The sequence below is a fragment of the Ranitomeya variabilis genome, chromosome 2, assembly GCF_051348905.1.
Source record: "Ranitomeya variabilis isolate aRanVar5 chromosome 2, aRanVar5.hap1, whole genome shotgun sequence".
NCBI classification, from domain to species: Eukaryota; Metazoa; Chordata; class Amphibia; order Anura; family Dendrobatidae; genus Ranitomeya; species Ranitomeya variabilis.
Window position 1 is genome coordinate 1,079,330,943 of NC_135233.1, and position 20,769 is coordinate 1,079,351,711.

Here is a 20,769-nt window from a genome sequence, read left to right on the forward strand (position 1 = left end):
ACTAGAAATTCACACTAGACCTTCAACAGCTTGGATTGTGGCCTCTCCACTCTTCCTCCAGACCCTGCAACCTTGATTTCCAAATGAAATGCTCCATATTCTTTCATCTGAAAACAAAAGCTAGGACCACTGAACAACAGTCCAGTTCTTTTTCTCCTTGGCTCAGGTAAGATGTCTCTGGCATTGTCTATTGGTCATGAGTGGCTTGACACAAGGAATGTGACACTTGAGCCCATGTCCTGTATAAGTCAGTGTGTGGTGGCTCTTGAAGCAATTACTTCATCAGCAGTCCATTCCTTGTGAATCACCCCCAAATTTTTGAATGGACTTTTCTTAACAATCCTTTCAAGGTTGTTTTTATCCCTGTTGCTTGTGCACCTTTTTCTACCACACTTTTTCCTTCCATTCAACTTTGCATTAATATGCTTGGATACAGCCCTCTGTGAACAGCCGGCTTCTTTAGCAATGACCTTTTTGGCTTACCCTCCTTGTGGAGTATGTCAATGAATTCCTTCTGGATATCTGTAAAGTCAGCAGTCTTCCCCATGATTGTGGAGTCTACTGAAACAGACTAGGGGACCTTTTTAAATGCTTAGTAATCCTTTGCAGATGTGTTTTGTTTATTATTTGAATTTACTGAGATAATGACTTTTGGGTTTTATTGGCTGTAAGCCATATTCATCAACATTAACAGAAATAAACATTTGAAATACTGTAGATCACTCTCTTTGTATTGACTCTATATAATATTTGAGTTTCACTTTTTGTATTGGAAAACTGAAATAAATTAACTTTTTGGTGATATTCTATTTTTGTGAGAATCACCTGCATATGAGGTTCAGGTTCCGGGGTCAAGTTTAGGTCAAGTTCGTCTCAAGGATCAAACTTTATAAAAGAAAAGAAAAAATAGGCCGCCCGAACCAGATGAACATGGACATCCATTTGTTCGCTCATCTCTAATGATGAACAGTACATGGCCTTCATCGACAACCAAGGAGACCATTTTAAAACTACAAAGTCTTGCCTTAGAGTTCTTACTTTGAATTTCTGGATATTTCATCATGAGCAGAAGACCCCATCTCAGTGTAGTTGAGGTGGTTTCCATTCCAGCAGTGAAGAGATTTTCCACAAGGGCAATCAAGTTCTCATCGTGGAAATACTGTGTATGTTCTGACTTTCCCTAAAACAAAAACAACCATAAAAAGCACATTCTTTAAATAAAATTTAACTTTTAAAAGGTTTACTGTGGAACATTAACATTCACTAAAGTTTGATTGTAGAGGGTCCGACCACCCTTCTCTCATAAACCTAGCTTCAGGCTGACAGGGAAAAATTGCCCTTTTTGCTCCCTACAAAGTTTCTACAAGACTGTGAGAAGAGTAGAAGACCCTGAAGACTGTGAAGCATCGAAGACAATTTTATTCTGTTTATTTTATACATTTAAAGATTAAGGATTTTTTTGTCCTAACAAAAATGTAGCAATCAAGGGCTCCGAGTACCACAACCTGAGTAAGGAAAATTAAACAACCAAATATTTTTATTTAATGTAAATGCAAACATAGACAAAAATATCATAAAAAGGTAACACAAGTTCTGTGTCACAAATCACCTACAAAGTCCAATATGTAATTTCCCATATTGTCTCTATAAACAAAAGTCTTTATGTTGGAATATTTGCAAAATTCAAAAAATGTGAAGAATCCTACTGAGGTATTGGAACAACGAGCATCAAAAGGGAAGGAAAGAGCAACATTGAATTCCAGGCTCACTCCCCCTACTGCAAAGTGTATTTGACCATGAAAACTAAAAATTAACCTCTTCCTGGGGTAGTCCAAATTAATGAAGGATTGATAAAGCCAATATGGCTAACAGTGAAGGCACAAAGCGAGTCTACCTCTTTATCATCTAGAGGTGGTATATCGGTGGCAGAAGTTAGGACATTCTGATTTTGTCAAGTATCGGTTATAGCTGTTGAAATCTAGTTTTTACCTCTTGTTGCTTGGCAAGGTAGGCGTCAACCAGGTTCCTCTGGTCATTGACATCCAGCTCCTTCTTCTGTTTCGTAAATGTTGCTCTTATGAAATCGTGCATCTCTTTCATGTTCACAAATACTTTCTTGTGTGGTCCGGGCATCCAATGAATCAGATGTGGATAACTATTGTACAGCTTTATAGAAGGTGAGAAAAAACTATCTCCATGAAATTTCATTATATTAAATTTAAATATGACAGAATACAATTAAAAAAAAAAGAAAAAAGAAAAGTATTACTTACATAAATGTACTGTTCATGATAGAACTAGAGGATTTTAAAAAAAAGTGACTATATTTACTGTGCAATGCAGTAGCGTAGCTACCGGGGGGGGGGGCAGAGGGGACCATCCCCCTGGGCCCCGTGCTCAGAGGGGGCCCACCTGGAGCTACGCTACTGCAAACTGTATTGGCGTGCACAGCGCACCGATACAGTTACATTCTGCAGCAGAGCAGGGAGAATTGATCTCCCTGCTTTGCCGCCGTCCGCTATGGGGCCCCAGAGCAGGCGGGGGGCCCAGTACCAGCAGTGAGCCCCCTGTCTGTCATTGCATGGTCAGCTGTATCAGCATCTAGCCTATGCAGCTGACCGCATTGATGAAAGAAGGAGCGCTACGCTGTTAGGACTGGCGGAATGCACCAAATAATAATATTAAAGAATATGAGGTGCGTTTGCAGTCCGGGGTCCACTGTGCAGAGATGGCACCTACTGCTGAGTAATGGCGGATGGACGCTTGCTCACACGTGGGTTAGACCTCACCCAGTGTGAATGGAAGCGAACTCTGTTGCTTCACAGAGTCACCGTAATTATGCTGCGCCCTCTTAGCAGTCACAGGGTGCAGCTGAAAAACACAAGTGGGATCCCAATGAATCACCCCCACTAAACTGGTGATTGGACCCGCTCTGACACTCGGTGGCTTTTGAGCCCGCGCCTGAGGACACCCTGAGTCAGATGCTGAGTCCAAGCGGGAATTCCCACCCTACTCTGACAGGCTGTCAGGAAAGTGCACTGATTGCGCACGATGCCGTAAAGACGGGCACTGCAAATAGATACTGAAACGTGTGCTTATTGTGCAGGTAGTACTGTCGGGCACTAGGTAGCTTCCACCATTCGCGAGCAGTCATCAACACAAGGAATAGGAATGAGTAAGGAGCTTTCATCCATCGACAGACATTCATCTGCACACACACATATCAAGTATATACTAGCTCATGGCCGTGGGGCCATGCAAACCTTTTAAAGCTGTAGCACTCAAGGACCTTCCTAGTGGTTCAAAAGGAGCTGCTACAGGACCTGAGCGTGTGACCCCTGTCCTCCAATGGGAGGTCATCCTGTGGGCATGCTCAGTATGGGAAAAGCAGGACATAGTCTCTGAAACGTCTGCTCACTGCTGATCAGTACTGGCTACAAAGGCAGAGCCTGGAGCCTGGAAAGGCAGCAGTAACCAAGCGCATAGTATCAGCTTGAGCCAGACGCTGGGACCGACATCTCTGCTGAGCAGGCTCCACTGCAGCTGGAGGAGAACGAGAGACCGCAGCAGACCTGGTTCAAGATTACCCCTGTGCAGCGGTGGGAAATCGACTCCTAACACACTCCTTCTCCCATCATCCCCCTGTCAGCGTCAGATGTTACCAATGCCGACACTGACAGCGGGCGCAATTATATCATTGCCCGACGTCCGTGGTCCGGAGGGGAGCAGGAGCAGGGAGCAGAGCAGGAACCAAGAAGGAGAGAGGCGAGTATTTATTTATTAATTATTTTTCTTTATAGAGGCTGCCTGTGGGGTGGGGTGCTACATTATACTACAGAATCTGCCTGGGGGAGTGGTGCCTTATACTACAGAGTCTGCCTGTGGGGGTGTGGGAGTGCTGACTTATACTACAGAGTCTGCCTGGGGGCGTGATGCCTTATGCTGCAGAGTATGCCTGTGGGGGGTGCTGCCTTATACTACAGAGTCTGCCTGTGGGGGGTGTGCTGCCTTATACTACAGAGTCTGGCTGTGGGGGGTGCATCTTATACTACAGAGTCTGCCTGTGGGAGTGTGTGCTGCCTTATACAACAGAGTTTGCCTATGTGGGGGTACTGCCTTATACTACAGAGTCGGCCTGGGGGGTGCCTTATACTACAGTATCTGCCTATGGGGTGCTATCTTATACTACAGGGTCTGCCTATGGGGTGCTGCCTTATAATAGAGGATCTGCCTATGGGGGTGCTGCCTTATACTACAGGGTCTGCCTTTGTGAGCTGCCTTATGCTAAAAAGTATGCCTATGGGGGTGCATTATACAATATAGAGTAGGCCTATGGAGAGTGCGTTATACTATATTGAGGACTATCTGGTGCATTATACTATATGGAGGCTATCTAGGGGGCCATCCTCTTTAAACTCCATCCATATCGTCCCCTCTGTCCTTGCCTCTCCTGTGTATAGCACTCATGCTCTGTTCACATTGCTTAACAGCGCAGATCCATTCAGTCCCACCATCCAACACAAAAGACGCTCTCACAAATCACTTAACCATCTGCTCTCTCTTTCTATCCTCCTTCTCCCAGTCGCTGGAGACATCTCTCCAAATCCCGGCCCCCCATGTTATAGCCAGTCAAACCTCCCAACTGCTACACCCAGAAACCCCTCTAACCTTATTAATATTCCATGCATGCCTTCTGTCTCTTTCAATTGTGCTCTCTGGAATTCTCGCTCTGTGTGTAATAAACTCTCCTTCATCCATGACTTCTTCCTTTCTAAGGCTCTTAATCTCCTGGCTCTTACTGAAACCTGGATCCAGCAGTCAGACACCACCGCTGCTGCTGCTCTCTCCTATGGTGTACTACACTTTTCTCATACCCCAAGATCAGACAATAGAGCAGGTGGAGGCATTGGGCTGCTCCTTTCACCCAAATGTACCTTCCAAGTTATCCCCCAAGTACCCTCACTTGTATTCCCTTCCTTTGAGGTCCATGCTGTCAGACTCTACTTCCCCTTCTCCATGCGAGTGGCGGTGGTGTATCGTCCTCCTGGCCCCTCTCATCAGTTCCTGGATCATTTTGCCACCTGGCTTCCACACTTTCTCTCCTGTGACACCCCCACCCTTATCATGGGTGATTTCAACATCCCCATTGCTTCTCCCCTCTCCATGTCTGCTTCTCACCTTTTATCTCTAACCTCCTCTTTCGGCCTCTCGCAGCATACTAACTCTCCAACGCATGAAGATGGAAACTCCCTTGACTTGGTCTTCTCCCGACTTTGCTCAGTGGATGATTTCACAAACACCCCTCTCCCACTCTCTGACCACAACCTTCTTTCATTCTCTATCAAGAACTGCCATCCCGCTCAGGTCACCCCTGCTTTCCACACTTATAGAAACATACAGGCCATTAACACCCAGAAACTTATGAAGAACTTGCAGTCCTCATTGGCCCCAATCTCCTCCATCTCATGTCCTGATTCTGCTCTGAACCATTACAATGAAACCCTGCAAAGTGCCCTGGATGAAGCTGCTCCTCCTATACATAGAGCAAGTCGACACAGACGGCGACAACCGTGGCACACGCTGCAAACACGTTTCCTGCAGCGATACTCCAGGTGCGCCGAACGTCTGTGGAGAAAATCTAATCTACCCGAAGATTTCATCCATTATAAGTTCATGCTAAAAACATACAACTCTGCCCTTCACCTCTCCAAACAAACCTATTTCAACACCCTCATCACCTCACTGTCTAATAACCCTAAACGTCTCTTCGACACTTTCCAGTCCCTACTCAACCCAAGAGAGCAGGCCCCAACCACAGATCTCCGCACTGACGATCTGGCCAATTACTTCAAAGAAAAAATTGACCACATTCAATGGTCGAGGAAATCATCTCCAAATCTCTTCATACCAGGCACTGTCCTCCCTCCCCCACTGCATCTAGTTCACTCTCTGACTTTGAACCAGTTACTGAAGAAGAAGTAAGCAGGCTCCTTGCATCTTCTCGCCCGACCACTTGCACCAGTGACCCCATTCCGTCACATCTCCTCCAGTCCCTTTCCCCGGCTGTCACCTCTCACATAACAAAAATATTCAACCTTTCCCTCACTTCCGGTATTTTTCCCTCCTCATTTAAGCATGCCATCATACATCCATTACTTAAAAAACCTTCCCTCGACCAAAACTGTGCCGCTAATTATAGACCTGTCTCTAATCTTCCCTTCATCTCTAAACTCCTCGAATGCCTGGTCCACTCCCGTCTTACCCGCTATCTCTCAGACAACTCTCTTCTCGAACCTCTTCAATCTGGCTTCCGCTCTTTACACTCTACTGAAACTGCCCTCAATAAAGTTTCTAATGACCTACTAACAGCTAAATCTAATGGTCACTACTCCATGCTAATTCTCTTAGATCTTTCCGCAGCATTCGACATTGTGGATCATCAGCTCCTCCTCGCTATGCTCCGCTCCATCGGCATCAAGGACACCGTTCTCTCTTGGTTCTCCTCCTATCTCTCTGACCGATCCTTCACTATATCTTTTGCTGGTTCCTCCTCCTCTCCCCTTCCCCTTACTGTTGGGGTTCCTCAAGGATCAGTCCTAGGCCCCCTCCTCTTCTCTTTGTATACTGCCCCTATTGGACAAACAATCAGTAGATTTGATTTCCAGTACCATCTCTATGCTGACGACACCCAATTATACACCTCTTCTCCTGCTTTCACTCCGACCTTCTTAGAAAACACCAGTGATTGTCTTACCGCTGTCTCTAACATCATGTCCTCCCTCTATCTGAAACTGAACCTGTCAAAAACTGAACTCCTCGTGTTCTCTCCCTCTACTAACCTACCTTTGCCTGACATTGCCATCTCCATGTGCGGTTCCACCATTACTCCCAAGCAACATGCCCGCTGCCTTGGGGTCATCCTTGATTCCGAGCTTTCATTCACCCCCCACATCCGATCACTGGCTCGCTCTTCTTATCTTCATCTCAAAAACATTTCTAGAATTCGCCCTTTTCTTACTTTCGACTCTGCAAAAACTCTTACTGTCTCACTTATTCATTCTTGTCTGGACTATTGTAACTCTCTACTAATCAGCCTCCCTCTTACCAAACTCTCCCCGCTCCAATCTGTCCTGAATGCTGCTGCCAGGATCATATTCCTCACCAACCGTTACACCGATGCCTCTACCTTGTGCCAGTCATTACTCTGGCTACCCATCCACTCCAGAATCCAGTACAAAACTACTACCCTCATCCACAAAGCACTCCATGGCTCAGCACCACCCTACATCTCCTCTCTTGTCTCAGTCTACCACCCTACCCGTGCCCTCCGCTCCGCTAATGACCTGAGGTTAGCATCCTCAATAATCAGAATCTCCCACTCCCGTCTCCAAGACTTTACACGTGCTGAGCCGATTCTTTGGAATGCACTACCTAGGTTAATACGATTAATCCCCAATCCCCACAGTTTTAAGCGTGCCCTAAAAATGCATTTGTTCAGACTGGCCTACCGCCTCAACACATTAACCTAACTATCCCTGTGTGGCCTATTAAAAATAGAAAAAAAAAAAAAAAAAAAAAAACAACAACACACAATCAGGTTCCCTGCATCATGTTCTCATACACTTTATGCAGTTAATCGCCCTCTGTGTCTGTACTGCTACATACTTAGGCTGTTAACTGGTTCATGCAGCTTTACATGAACACCCGAGCCTTACACTATGGCTGGTCCAAATAACTAAAGCAATTGTTACCATCCACCTCTCGTGTCTCCCCTTTTCCTCATAGTTTGTAAGCTTGCGAGCAGGGCCCTCATTCCTCCTGGTATCTGTTTTGAACTGTGATTTCTGTTATGCTGTAATGTCTATTGTCTGTACAAGTCCCCTCTATAAGTTGTAAAGCGCTGCGGAATATGTTGGCGCTATATAAATAAAAAATATTATTATATTATTATTACAGTGTGGAGATTACAGTGAGGGGGTCATCTTACAGTGTTGGAGCCATCAAACAGTTTAGGGGCTACTAAGGGGCCAGTATACTGTGTGGGTGGTACTATACAGTGAGGGGGCATTATACTGCTGTATAAAAGAACATCATACTGTGTCTAGGGGATCTGTAGAGGGAGTGTCTTTGATGTTTTCTCTGCAGCCGAGACGTGGCTGGAAAAAGTTGTTGTTTGGGTCAGATGGAAAAGACGTAAAAAGTGACGAATCCATCAGAAAGAACTTCAGTGGTAAGACATTATCTGTAACTGTGCAGTGATCTTTTATATGTTCTGTAGGGCTGGTATCTACCACTGACCATATGGCGGTAATATCCATGTTGGTCTGTATATAGAGATTATCTTCAGTAATAGCACGGTCATCTGCTGAGGTTCTCCTCCACTATTAGGGTGCGTCACCCAGTTGTAATCAAGGTTACCTGGTTAGGGGCCCACTCAGAAGCTTCGGCCCCCCCGAACCAAAACCCTAGCTAAGCCTCTGGTGCAAGGGCAAGTTTGTAGAGATGTGGGAATCAATCTACCAGAGAACAGCGGCCACGTCAGTCATCTGGTCACCTGACTCTTACTTGTTGGCATATGCCCTACCTCTTTAATTAACCAGCAAGGCAGAACATCATCATCATGGCTTGGCACACGTTTGGTCAGCTAATCATGCGAAAAACTGCTGATGTCATCAAGTGAGAGGCGGCTTCCGGACTGAGCTTCCGTCTTGTAGCCACAGATTACTGACATGACCACTGGACCAGGTCCTGTGAGTCAATTTGCACCATCTCTTCTTGACAGATGTAAAGTACAGTATATCTTTATTCAATGTACCAAACAACAGGGGTTTGTAAAGATTGCCAACTCTCAAACAGTGGGGTGTGATTGTGGTAATATACATATGTGTTGAATTTTTGGAAATTAGCTGAACCTAGTGACATTTTTAAAGTTAAAAATAGTCCTATTGGCAATAAGCACTGAGCAGATTGTATAATTATAGTTGGGGGAAAATATTCATCAGAACTATTAACTAAAGGCAACCTTTCATGTCCACAATTGCTAGTTAACTGCAGATACTGGATTACAGGGTTAATTTGCAGGTTAATAACGTTACAAGATCATCTGGCTGCTTTACTGAAAATGTGGCTAACAGGAGAAAATGAACGCCTACCGAGAGCCGCCAGCTTGCAGTTATTGAGGTGTGCCAGAGAGGCTTCCGTCATTGCTCACAGCACTGATCACTATAATGTGTGAGCAGCGGCTATACAGTAAGTCCTCTCTTGCACTTTGATTGACAGTTCGCTCTGTACATATATGCGGTGGAGCAAACTGTCAATCAAAGTACTTGATGTGCTTTTAGCTGCTGAGTGGTGACAACAATAGCTTTGGGCATGGCTCTATGACGGAAAGCCGGCGGCTCCAAGTTGAAATAAAGTTAATTTTCTCCCTGTAGCTGCACTTTCAATTCTGTAGCAAGACAGCAATGTAATGCTATAAGCCTGCAGATTTACCCTATATTTGCAGGTTAATAATGTTTGGGGACATGATAGTTTCCTTTTAGTTCTGTTACACCTCTGTTTGTTCTTCATTTGAGTTCAGTGGCCGATCATATTGCTTTCTGAATAGATATCTTGCACACCACGTAGAGCATATATGTACAAAATGCCACTATTTCACTATGCAGGCCTTTCTCAAGCTGTTTATAGGACCACCTACTGGACTACTTATATTAGAATTAACAGATGATTAAATGAAATATATAGAAATATAATCTGTATATATAAATATATGTGTGCACTGAAACCTTGTTAGGACAACCACGTTAAATTACATTCGGTACATCATGTCATGCTGTCAAACTTTATAAAATTTACTTTATTTTACCTGCTCTCAACTAACAGTTTTACTGATAACACCTTAAAAGTCTAGCAAGTAATATTAAAAAACATCAGCACTATAAATCCCATTGGGTCAACTGAAAGTATGAATTCATACCGTGCCTGGTCGTTGGCAGGGAATGGATTCAGGAACTGGTTAGTCACCATAAGGATCACTCACCCTGACCAATGGAGTTCCTAGTAGTCTGATATTTTCATTAATTAGACTGATGAGCTTCGTTATAGTGGGATCTTCATAGTCATATCGAACACCAATGACCGTGGATACGATGATATTGGCCACCGCAGTGTTGATTATTTTCAGGTTATCAAAGGGTTTTCCTAAAACAAACAGAAAACGGAATAAAAAAATCATAACTTACAATAACAAGGGAAAAGAACTGCAAATTTCTACTTCTGAATTTAAACAATGGCTTTAATTAATAAAGGGGTTGTCCAGACGAGTACAGATATTAAAAGGCGACTCGCCGATGGCCTGCGGTCCTTACAAAGTTCCATCTTGTCTCTGCTTCCTGGTCTTGTTTTGACACATTCGAAATGGCAGGAAATGCCAAACATTGTTCATTTTTGCATTGTGTTTTGCTCTAAAAATGAAATTCAAATGAACCTCTGATGGGGCCATAGACTGCAATGATACAAACTCTGTTTGTGTTTCTCTTTTTCTGGAAATGTCCATCATTTTTATGTCTGCTACGTTCCTTTGCTGATTCTAATATGTTGGATGCTGTCAGATTAAAAAAGACACAAATAGTTTTCACTTGAACTCCTTGGTGTCATTGCAATCTATGGCCCCATCAGAGGTACTTCTGAATCCTGTTTTTAGAGAGATTGAGGCAAAGCCCCCAAATGCATATATAATGGCCACCACACCATTTTACACATTGGGAAGGTTTCACCAATCAGATAAAGATCACATAAGCTCGGACGCGGCTCTTAGATTCTTACCTTCAAACGCTTTAAATGCCTGAACTAAACTACTTGCTTCGTCCATGATCTTGTGTTCTATTCCCTTCTTCCCCATTCCATAATCTCGTAATGTGGAAAGAGTAAATCTTCTCATCACTTTCCAGTTCTCTCCATTAGCAAAGATAAGGCCTGAAAGAAGCGAGAGAGAGCAGTGTGTGCTGTACAAAGCATGATGGATGGATAGATAGATAGATGATAGATAGATAGATAGATAGATAGATAGATAGATAGATAAGAAAAAAGGAGACAGCACTCCAATAAATGATGAAAAAAAGTGGTCTTTCTAAGCCTATAAGGTGTGGCAACATTTCGTTTGTGACCAGCCTTTCTCAAGCTTGACGAAGACGAAGATAATCCAATTGATGCTCCTTCCTAGCTTCTCCCCACCAGACAGCAATTGATTGACAGGTCTGTCTCAATCTACCAGCTCTATCTTGTGTGTGAAGACATGGAATAACTACAGCTCTCCCTTACATATTATATTATTGGAATATGCAGCTCACCTCCCATTCATTTCAACTGGAGCTTAGCTTCTGAACCCTAGATCAGTCACTATGGAGATGGACTCTCCCAGTTCTGTATTCTTTGTATATCCAGCTGCAGTGAGAATCCAGAACAGTTGATCATTGGGGGTGCCCAATGTTGGACCTAATCTAATATTGATGGATAACTGATCAGTACAGTCCAGGATAACCCCTTTTATTGGCCACAAAATTGAGATGGTGTTGAAAATGTTCCAAAAGAGTACAAAATATACTTTGTTGCAAAGAATATACAACAGTTACCGTGGTCCTTTGTCGTTGTAGAGAACAGTTCTATTTTTGGTCGGTCAGAGAATTCATCCGCGTGGTTGACCAGAGCATCTTTGATGGTTTCGTAACCACACAGGACCACTAGCTTACCAAAGCCGATCTGCACGCTGAAGACTGTGCCGTAAGTCTTCGATAGCTGTGAAAAAAGAGTGAGATCATTCATTACATGTAATATTGTCAGAACCTTCTGTTCCCGACTCATACTTGCCTTTGCGCTTTTTTTGTCTAGTTTTGTATTTTGCGCCTTCTTTTACACCCATATCATTATTCTATTTTTTGCCTTTTATAAGTCTATTTTAAATGTGTTCATCTCTTTTTTCTATTTTTACTCTTAGTTGGCAGATTCTAGCGATTCCAGATGTTTTTGACTGATTCATCGATGGTGACTTTTTAAAAAGTAGCAAAAATTTTTGGTGCAATTTCAATCCCGTGGTGTGGTTTTCTGCACTAAAACTCAAAAGTCATAAAGTCACAAAAATAATAAGTGTCAGGAAAAAAATAGCTTTGACTCTGCACCAAATTCATGAACCATTTGCACTAAAAATGATGGTAAATACCAGAAGACAAAAATAGAATAAAAGTGACTTTAAAAAAAAAGCGCAAATAACAAGTCATGGCCTCTAACCCCTGTGCTGGAATCCAGTGGTGGAATGATATGCGTGCAAAAATCCCATCTTACATAATGATTCTTATGGAAGCCGCCACCTGTAGGAATTATGTTTCCTTTCTGTAGAATCATTCTATCTTACCTCCAAAAAAGCTCTGTGAGGCTTTGAGAGGTCCAGGGACAGCGCATTTCCAATGATTGGTAGAGGGGTTGGTCCAGGGGGGAAATTGCTGTAACGGGCTTTGTTTTTGTTAAAGACAAAGCCCAAATACAGGATAACAGCTAAGGCCAGAAGAAGAGTGATCAGGTCCATGTTCTGTAAGTAAGCAAACCATGCATCATGAGGGAATCCTGGCACTGGTGTAGATTTCAGTGAATTTCCTTAAAAACTTAAATGTCCCTAATACAAATCAAATGCAATATCTCTGCATGTTACAAAGAAATCCCAAAAGACCAACATTTCCAAAACAATGCTTGGGTGGTCACTAGTGATGAGCGAGTGTGCTCGATACTCGGGTTTTCTGAGCATGCTCGTGTGTTCTCCGAGCATCTTGGGCGTGCTCGTAGATTATGTGTGTGTCCCTGCAGCTGCATGATTTGCGGCTCCTAGACAGCCGAACACATGCAGGGATTCCCTAACAAACAGGCCATCCCCACATGTATTCAGGCTGTCTAGCAGCTGTGGGTACACAAACATAATCTACGAGCATGCTCAAGATGCTCGGAGAACACACGAGCATGCTCAGAAAACCCGAGTAGCGAGCACACTCACTCATCACTAGTGGTCACTAGTGTTGAGCGATACCGTCCGATACTTGAAAGTATCGGTATCGGAAAGTATCGGCCGATACCGGCAAAATATCGGATCCAATCCGATACCGATACCCGATACCAATACAAGTCAATGGGACTCATGTATCGGACGGTATTCCTGATGGTTCCCAGGGTCTGAAGGAGAGGAAACTCTCCTTCAGGCCCTGGGAACCATATAAATGTGTAAAAGAAAGAATTAAAATAAAAAATATCGCTATACTCACCTCTCCGACGCAGCCGGGACTTCAGCGAGGGAACCGGCAGCGTTGTTTGTTTAAAATTCGCGCTATTACTTGGTTACGTGAATTCCCGGCTTGTGATTGGTCAGGTCGGCCATGTTGCCGGGACGCGGACCAATCACAGCAAGCCGTGACGAAATTACGTCACGGCTTGCTGTGATTGGTCCGCGTCCCGGCAATATGGCCGCCCTGACCAATCATAAGCCGTGACGTCACGGGAGGCTGGACACGCGCTCATTTTAAAATGGGCGCGTGTCCAGCCTCCCGTGACGTCACGGCTTGTGATTGGTTGCGCCGCGGTCAACCAATCACAAGCCGGGAGGCTGGACGCGCTCATTTTAAAATGGGCGCGTGTCCAGCCTCCCGTGACGTCACGGCTTGTGATTGGTTGCGCCGCGGTCAACCAATCACAAGCCGGGAGGCTGGACGCGCTCATTTTAAAATGGGCGCGTGTCCAGCCTCCCGTGACGTCACGGCTTGTGATTGGTTGCGCCGCGGTCAACCAATCACAAGCCGGGAGGCTGGACGCGCTCATTTTAAAATGGGCGCGTGTCCAGCCTCCCGTGACGTCACGGCTTGTGATTGGTCAGGGCGGCCATATTGCCGGGACGCGGACCAATCACAGCAAGCCGTGACGTAATTTCGTCACGGCTTGCTGTGATTGGTCCGCGTCCCGGCAACATGGCCGACCTGACCAATCACAAGCCGGGAATTCACGTAACCAAGTAATAGCGCAAATTTTAAACAAACAACGCTGCCGGTTCCCTCGCTGAAGTCCCGGCTGCGTCGGAGAGGTGAGTATAGCGATATTTTTTATTTTAATTCTCTCTTTTACACATTTTAACATTAATGTTGTTGCGATACCCGATACCCGATACCACAAGAGTATCGGAATCCCGGTATCGGAATTCCGATACAGCAAGTATCGGCCGATACCCGATACTTGCAGCATCGGAATGCTCAACACTAGTGGTCACATGTAGAGACAAAAATCATAAACATCTCCCAAAAAAATATCGGTAATTCAAATTTTATTTTGAAAACTGGTCATCTCTACACATAACTTGTGTGTGTGTGTGGAGACAAGAAGAAAAGTATGGAAAAACACAGTTGTATATTGAACCACATCTGCAAGGTCCACTTATGACATAATCACGACTGGGCGTGTGCGTTTTCAGCTTACCCTTTGTTGTTCTATTATTTTTTTGCTGTTGTTTTAGATGTTTATTGTCTTTAGATTACAGAACACTCAGTAGCTTTCTAACAATTACCATTGAGAGCCACTCAGTGGCATGTAAAAGTTTGGGCACCACTGGTCAAAATTGCTGATATTGTGAACAGTTAAGCAAGTTGAAAATGAATTGATCTCTAAAAGGGCTAAAGTTAGAGATGACAAATTTCCTTTGTATTTTATGTAATGAAAAATTATTGTAATTTTTTACATTTTAAAAATTACCAACAGGAAAATGGATGTACGCAAAAGTTTGGGCACCGTTGGAGATTTGAGGGCTCAGATAACTTTGACCAAGGCTGCACACCTTAATTAGCCTATTAGGGTTATAGCTTGTTCACTATCATCATTAGGAAAGACCTGGTGATCTAGATTTCCCAGCTTTATAAAAACCCAGCCTCCTCTAACATTGTGCTAAAAAACAAGAGCCATGGGTTCTTCTAAGCAGCTGCCTAGCATTCTGAAAATGATGGAAGCCCCCAAAGCAGGAGAAGGCTAGCAAACTGTTTTCAAGTTGTCCTTTCCTCAGTTCAAAATGTAATTTATGCAATCACAGTTAATATGAACAGTGGATGTCAAGATAAGGTCTAGAAGACCAAGCAAAATTTTAATGAGATCTGCCAGTAGGATTGCTAGAGACAACAATCAAAACCCTGTTTGACTGCAAAAGACATTCAGAAAGCTTTAGCAGACTCTGGAGTTGTGGTACATTGTTCTACTATTCAGAGACACCTGCACAAATATGTCCTTCATGGAAGAGTGATCAGAAGAAAACCTCTCCTGAGTCCTCGCTATAAAATTCAGCATCAGAAGTATGCAAAAGAACATGTAAACTAGCATAATGCACTTTGCAATCTAATCTTGTGGACTGATGAGATTAAAAAATGATTTGGCCACAATGATCAAAGGTATGTGTGGAGAAAAAAGGGCACAGAATTTTAGGAAAATAACATCTCGCCAAACATTAAGCATGGAGGTAGATTAATCATGCTTTGGGATTGTGATGCAGCCAATGACACAGGGAATATTTCATGGGTGGAGGGAAAAATGGATTAAATTAAATTTCAACAAATTCTTGATACAAACATAACACCATCTGTAAAAAAAAAGCTGAAGTTGAAAACAGGATGGCTTCTACAAATGGAAAATCATTCTAAACACAGGCCAAAATCCTCAATAGACGACCTCAAAAGGCATAAGCTGAAGGTTTTACAATATAACTGATATGTACAGATGTATTATTACTATTTTGACTTAATATATTCCAAGATTAGTGACCAGCTTTAACAAACATGATTTTTTTGATACTCTGTTGGGAGAAGTTCAAGATAAATGCAAATTGCCTCTTCGAAGAGGAAGAGACTTGAACACTAGTGCCACCTACTGGAAGTAGCAATCCTAAAAGTCAATATTGACCCTTTAATGAGCATAAGGGTACTGTCACACAGTGCCATTTTGATCGCTACGACGGTACGATTCGTGACGTTCTAGCGATATCGTTACGATATTGCAGTGTCTGACACGCAGCAGCGATCAGGGACCCTGCTGAGAATCGCACGTCGTAGCAGATCGTATGGAACTTTCTTTCGTCGCTTGATCACCCGCTGACATCGCTGGATCGTTGTGTGTGACAGCGATCCAGCGATGTGTTCGCTTGTAACCAGGGTAAACATCGGGTAACTAAGCGCAGGGCCGCGCTTAGTAACCCGATGTTTACCCTGGTTACCAGCGTAAACGTAAAAAAAACAAACAGTACATACTCACATTCCGGTGTCTGTCCTCCGGCGTCTCAGCTTCTCTGCACTGTGAGCGCCGGCCAGCCAGAAAGCGAGCACAGCGGCCCTGCGCTTAGTAACCCAATGTTTACCCTGGTTACCCGGGGACTTCGGCATCGCTCCAGCGCCGTGATTGCAACGTGCGACCGCAGTCTACGACGCTGGAGCGATAATCATACGATCGCTGCGACGTCACGGATCGTGCCGTCGTAGCGATCAAAATGGCACTGTGTGACAGTACCCTAAGACTTAGGATAAGAGCTTAATATTTACATGAGGTTGTGATATGGATTGCATCCCAAGGTTTTTAATACCAGGCAATTTGAAGTCTGATCACTTCTTCAATGACGGTGAAGTGGCTTTTTTTAGATAGTTGCATATCCCATTGATGGAACCCACATATAGTACATCACAAAAGTGAGTGCAGCCCTCACATTTTTGTAAATATTTTATCATGTATTTTCATGGGACAACACTTTGATACAATGTAAGGTAGTCAGTGTTCAGCTTGTATAACAGCTTGTATAGCAGTGTAAATTTGGTGCCTTCTAAATAGCTCAACACACAGCCATTAATAATAAAATCGCTGGCAACAAGAGTAAGTACACCTCCAGGTGAAAATTGACAAATTAAGCCCAATTAGCCATATTATCTCTCCGGTGTCACGTGACTCATTAGTATTACAAGGTCTCAGGTGTGACTGGGAAACAGGTGTGGTAAATTTGGTGCTATTACTTTCACACTCTATGATTCTAGTCACTGGAAGTTCAACATTGCACTTCATGGCAACAATCTCTCTAAGGATCTGAAAAAAAATAGTTGCTCTACATCAAGAAGGCCTAGGATATAAGAAGTTTGCCAGCCCCCTGAAACTGAATTGCAGCATGGTGACAAAGACCATACAGCGGTTTAACAAGACAGGTTCCACTCAGAACTGGCCTCGCCATGGTCAACCACAAAGTAGTTGAGTGCATGTGCTCAGCATAATATCCCGAGGTTGTCTTTTCAAAAGAGATGTGTAAGTGCTGCCAGTATTGCTGTAAAGGTTACAGGGGTGGACAGTGCTGTCAGTGCTCAGACCATACACCGCACACTGCATCAAATTGGCGTGCTGGTTGTCTTTCCAGAAGAAAACTTCTTCTAAAGATGATGCACAAGAAAGCCACAAACACTTTGCTGAAGACAAGCAGACTAAGGACATGGATTACTGGAACCATTTCCTGTGGTCTGATGAGACCAAAATAAACTTATTTGGTTCAGACGGTATCAAGCGTGTGTGGTTGCAACCAGGTGAGGAGTACAAAGACAAGTGTACCAAGCCTATAGTCAAGTATGGTGGTAGGAAGGTCATGGTTTGTGGCTGCATGAGTGCTGCCAGCTGTGGGTAGCTATAGTTCATTGAAGGACCCATGAATGCCAACATCTACTGTGATAAACTGAAGAAGAGCATGATCCCCTCCCTTCAGAAACTGGGCCCAGGGCAGTATTCCAATGACCCCAAACACACCTCCAAGATGACCACTGCCTTATTAAAGAAACTGAGAATAAAAGGTGCTGGACTGGCCGAGCATGTCTCCAGATCGAAACCCTATTGAGCAGTTGTGGGGCATCTTCAAAAGGAAGGTGGAGGAGCGCATGGTCTCTAGCATCCACCATCTTAGTGATGTCGTCATGGAGGAGTGGAAGAAGATTTCAGCAGCCACCAGTGAAGCTCTAGTGATCTCTATACCCAAGAGAGTTAAGGCAAAAGATTGATAATAATGGTGGCCATACAAAATATTGACACTTTGAGCACGATTTGGTCATTTTCACTTAGGGGTATACTCACTTGTTCTGCCAGCAGTTTAGACATTAATGGCGGTGTGTTTAGTTATTTAGCAGGCACACAACATTTACACTGTAATAAAAGCTGTCCACTGAATACTTTACATTATATCAAAGTGTCACATCTTCAGTGTTGCCTGCCCCATGAAAAGATATAATAAAATATCTACAAAAATGTGAGGGGTGTATTCACATATGTACATGTAATGTACGGTATACAGTATTATCTCTATATATAATCGTCTAAGGTCCATTTTGATGTGTTTGTCTGTTTGTCTGTAAGGGAAATCCCGTGTCGTTGATTGGTCGCGCCCGGCTGGGTGTGACCAATCGGCGATATTGGGGCGGGATTTAAACACCGCTTCACTTTTTACTATTGATGCTGCCCATGCAGCATCAATATTAATAAGATATAATGTTAAAAATAATAAAAAAAAAAATCGTGATATTCTCACCTTCCGGCGTCCCCGGCAGCTTTTCCTTCTCTTCGCGATGCTCCGGTCCTAGTAATGCTTTGCGGTAATGACCACGCTACATCATCACGGGTCATTGACGCAAATCATCACTGGGAACGGACCTTTCGGGAACATCGCTAAAGGCGTGGGCTGGATCTGGGGGCCGCCGGAAGGTGAGTATATAACTATTTTTTATTTTAATTCTTTTTTAACAGAGATATGGTGCCCACACTGCTATATATTACGTGGCTGTGTTATATACTATGTGGGCTGTGTTATATACTGCGTGGATTGTGCTATATACTATGTGGGCTGTGCTATATACTATGTGGGCTGTGTTATATACTACGTGGCTGTGTTATATACTATGTGGCTGTGTTATATACTACGTGGGCTGTGCTATATACTGTGTGGGCTGTGTTATATACTACATAGGCTGTGCTATATACTGCATGGGCTGTGCTATATACTATGTGGGCTGTGCTATATACTGCGTGGGCTGTCTTATATACTATGTGGGCTGTGTTATATACTACATGGCTGTTATATACTACAGGGCTGTGTTATATACTACATGGGCTGTGTTATATACTATCTGGGCTGTGCTATATACTACGTGGGCTGTGTTATATACTGCATGGGCTGTGCTATATACTACGTGGGCTGTGCTATATACTATGTGGGCTGTGTTATATACTACTTGGGCTGTGTTATATATTGCGTGGGCTGTGCTTTATACCCACCGAATCCTGTGTATTCATTGCATTATTCTTAAATCTTCATAAATAAACTACATACATATTCTAGAATACCCGATGCGTTAGAATTGGGCCACCATCTAGTACATTGTATAACAGCCCATGAAATAGCAGATCCTGTGAATATGCATAATTGTATATATTATGTGTAGGAGATGGGAATATTCCTTTAATTCGGTGTAACATCTGTGATTTTACTGCAATCCATGCACAGTTTTACAAAGCAAGTTCCTACGGCTTGTAATCACTCTGATATGCAGTTAGTATATAGAATAGAGAACATACCTTCTTTCTGCAGTGAGTTGTTATCGTGGAGATGACACCATGGACCGGTCGGACTCGTCTCTTCCGTCCTCGCAGGTAAATATGAGCTTTAAACCTAGTAATCCCGAGAGCAGCTGACGAGACTCGCCCACAAGTCAGTGATCGTCCAACCCATTAAAAAGTCTCACTTTTCTAACTGTGGAAAACTCAACCTGCGTGAGAAATCATGGCCCAATAAAAAAAAAGTCACACTTCACATATGCAAACCTTATTAAATCTGCATATTATCCCCATTGTGTCACTATGTATTGTTTTTCTTATTCTTGATATAAGTAGATATATTTTTGTGCTTGTGTGTAGCTGGATTTATCACCAAATTATCTTGCTGCATAAAGAACAGGGATTAAAGAATGTTGGCCCCCTACGATACAGTCATGAGGAAAACTAAGTACACCCGGTCTGAATTCTACATTTTAATATATCAAGTTATAACAACAAAAAAAGTATTGGGTCTTAAAAATAGATAAATCCAATGTAACATCAACAACAAGACATGACAAATTACACTCTGCCATTATTTAGTAAAAAAAAAAATGTAGTCCAAAATGCAGAAGTTGTGAGTGAAAAATTAATTACACTCTATAAATCTATAGATTGTAGAAACACCCTATAGATGCAATAGTTTGAAGTAGGGATTTTCTACATGAATTTATCAATTTCCCACCTTCATCTGTAGAAATTTTGCCAAGCTCTTCTTCACAACATTGCTTAAAGGGAACCTGTCAGCAGGATTTTGCTGAGTAAAATACAGGCAGTGTCAGGTTGGTGCCATTATACTGATTAGAATGATACCTTGGTTGATGGAATCTGTCTTGTAGTTATTGTTTAATCTTTTTTTTCACTCTTCAGTTAATGAGTTTCTCTTGCTCAAGGGCGGCCTGTGGGCAGGGCTGTTGGTGGGGATTTGAGCAGGGCTTTATATGGTGCTCTGTTCACATACACATCTGTATGGGCTTATGACAGGCCACTGATCCTTCACTGACCTGCCCCCTATTTTGCATACTTCATATCCTTTTGTGCGGTTACCAAAAAAAGTAAACTTTCATGGCATGTATATGAGTAAGGGTGTGCTCACCACGCAAAAAT

General features: G+C 43.2%; 1 protein-coding gene across 1 annotated transcript in view; it reads right to left on the reverse strand.

Annotated features, from left to right (window-relative positions):
• The window catches only part of LOC143808715 (cytochrome P450 2K1-like), a 31,794-nt gene extending 12,013 nt beyond the window's left edge, over positions 1 to 19,781 (reverse strand). The window contains exons 1-7 of the mRNA XM_077291646.1: positions 19,645 to 19,781; positions 12,407 to 12,580; positions 11,631 to 11,793; positions 10,825 to 10,974; positions 10,040 to 10,200; positions 1,990 to 2,166; positions 1,039 to 1,180 (exon numbers count right to left, since the gene is read on the reverse strand). Of these exons, the coding sequence (XP_077147761.1) occupies positions 1,039 to 1,180; positions 1,990 to 2,166; positions 10,040 to 10,200; positions 10,825 to 10,974; positions 11,631 to 11,793; positions 12,407 to 12,577 (964 nt within the window). The 5' untranslated portion in view covers positions 12,578 to 12,580; positions 19,645 to 19,781. The remainder of the gene's footprint in view (positions 1 to 1,038; positions 1,181 to 1,989; positions 2,167 to 10,039; positions 10,201 to 10,824; positions 10,975 to 11,630; positions 11,794 to 12,406; positions 12,581 to 19,644) is intronic.
• Between the last annotated feature and the right edge of the window lie 988 nt (positions 19,782 to 20,769).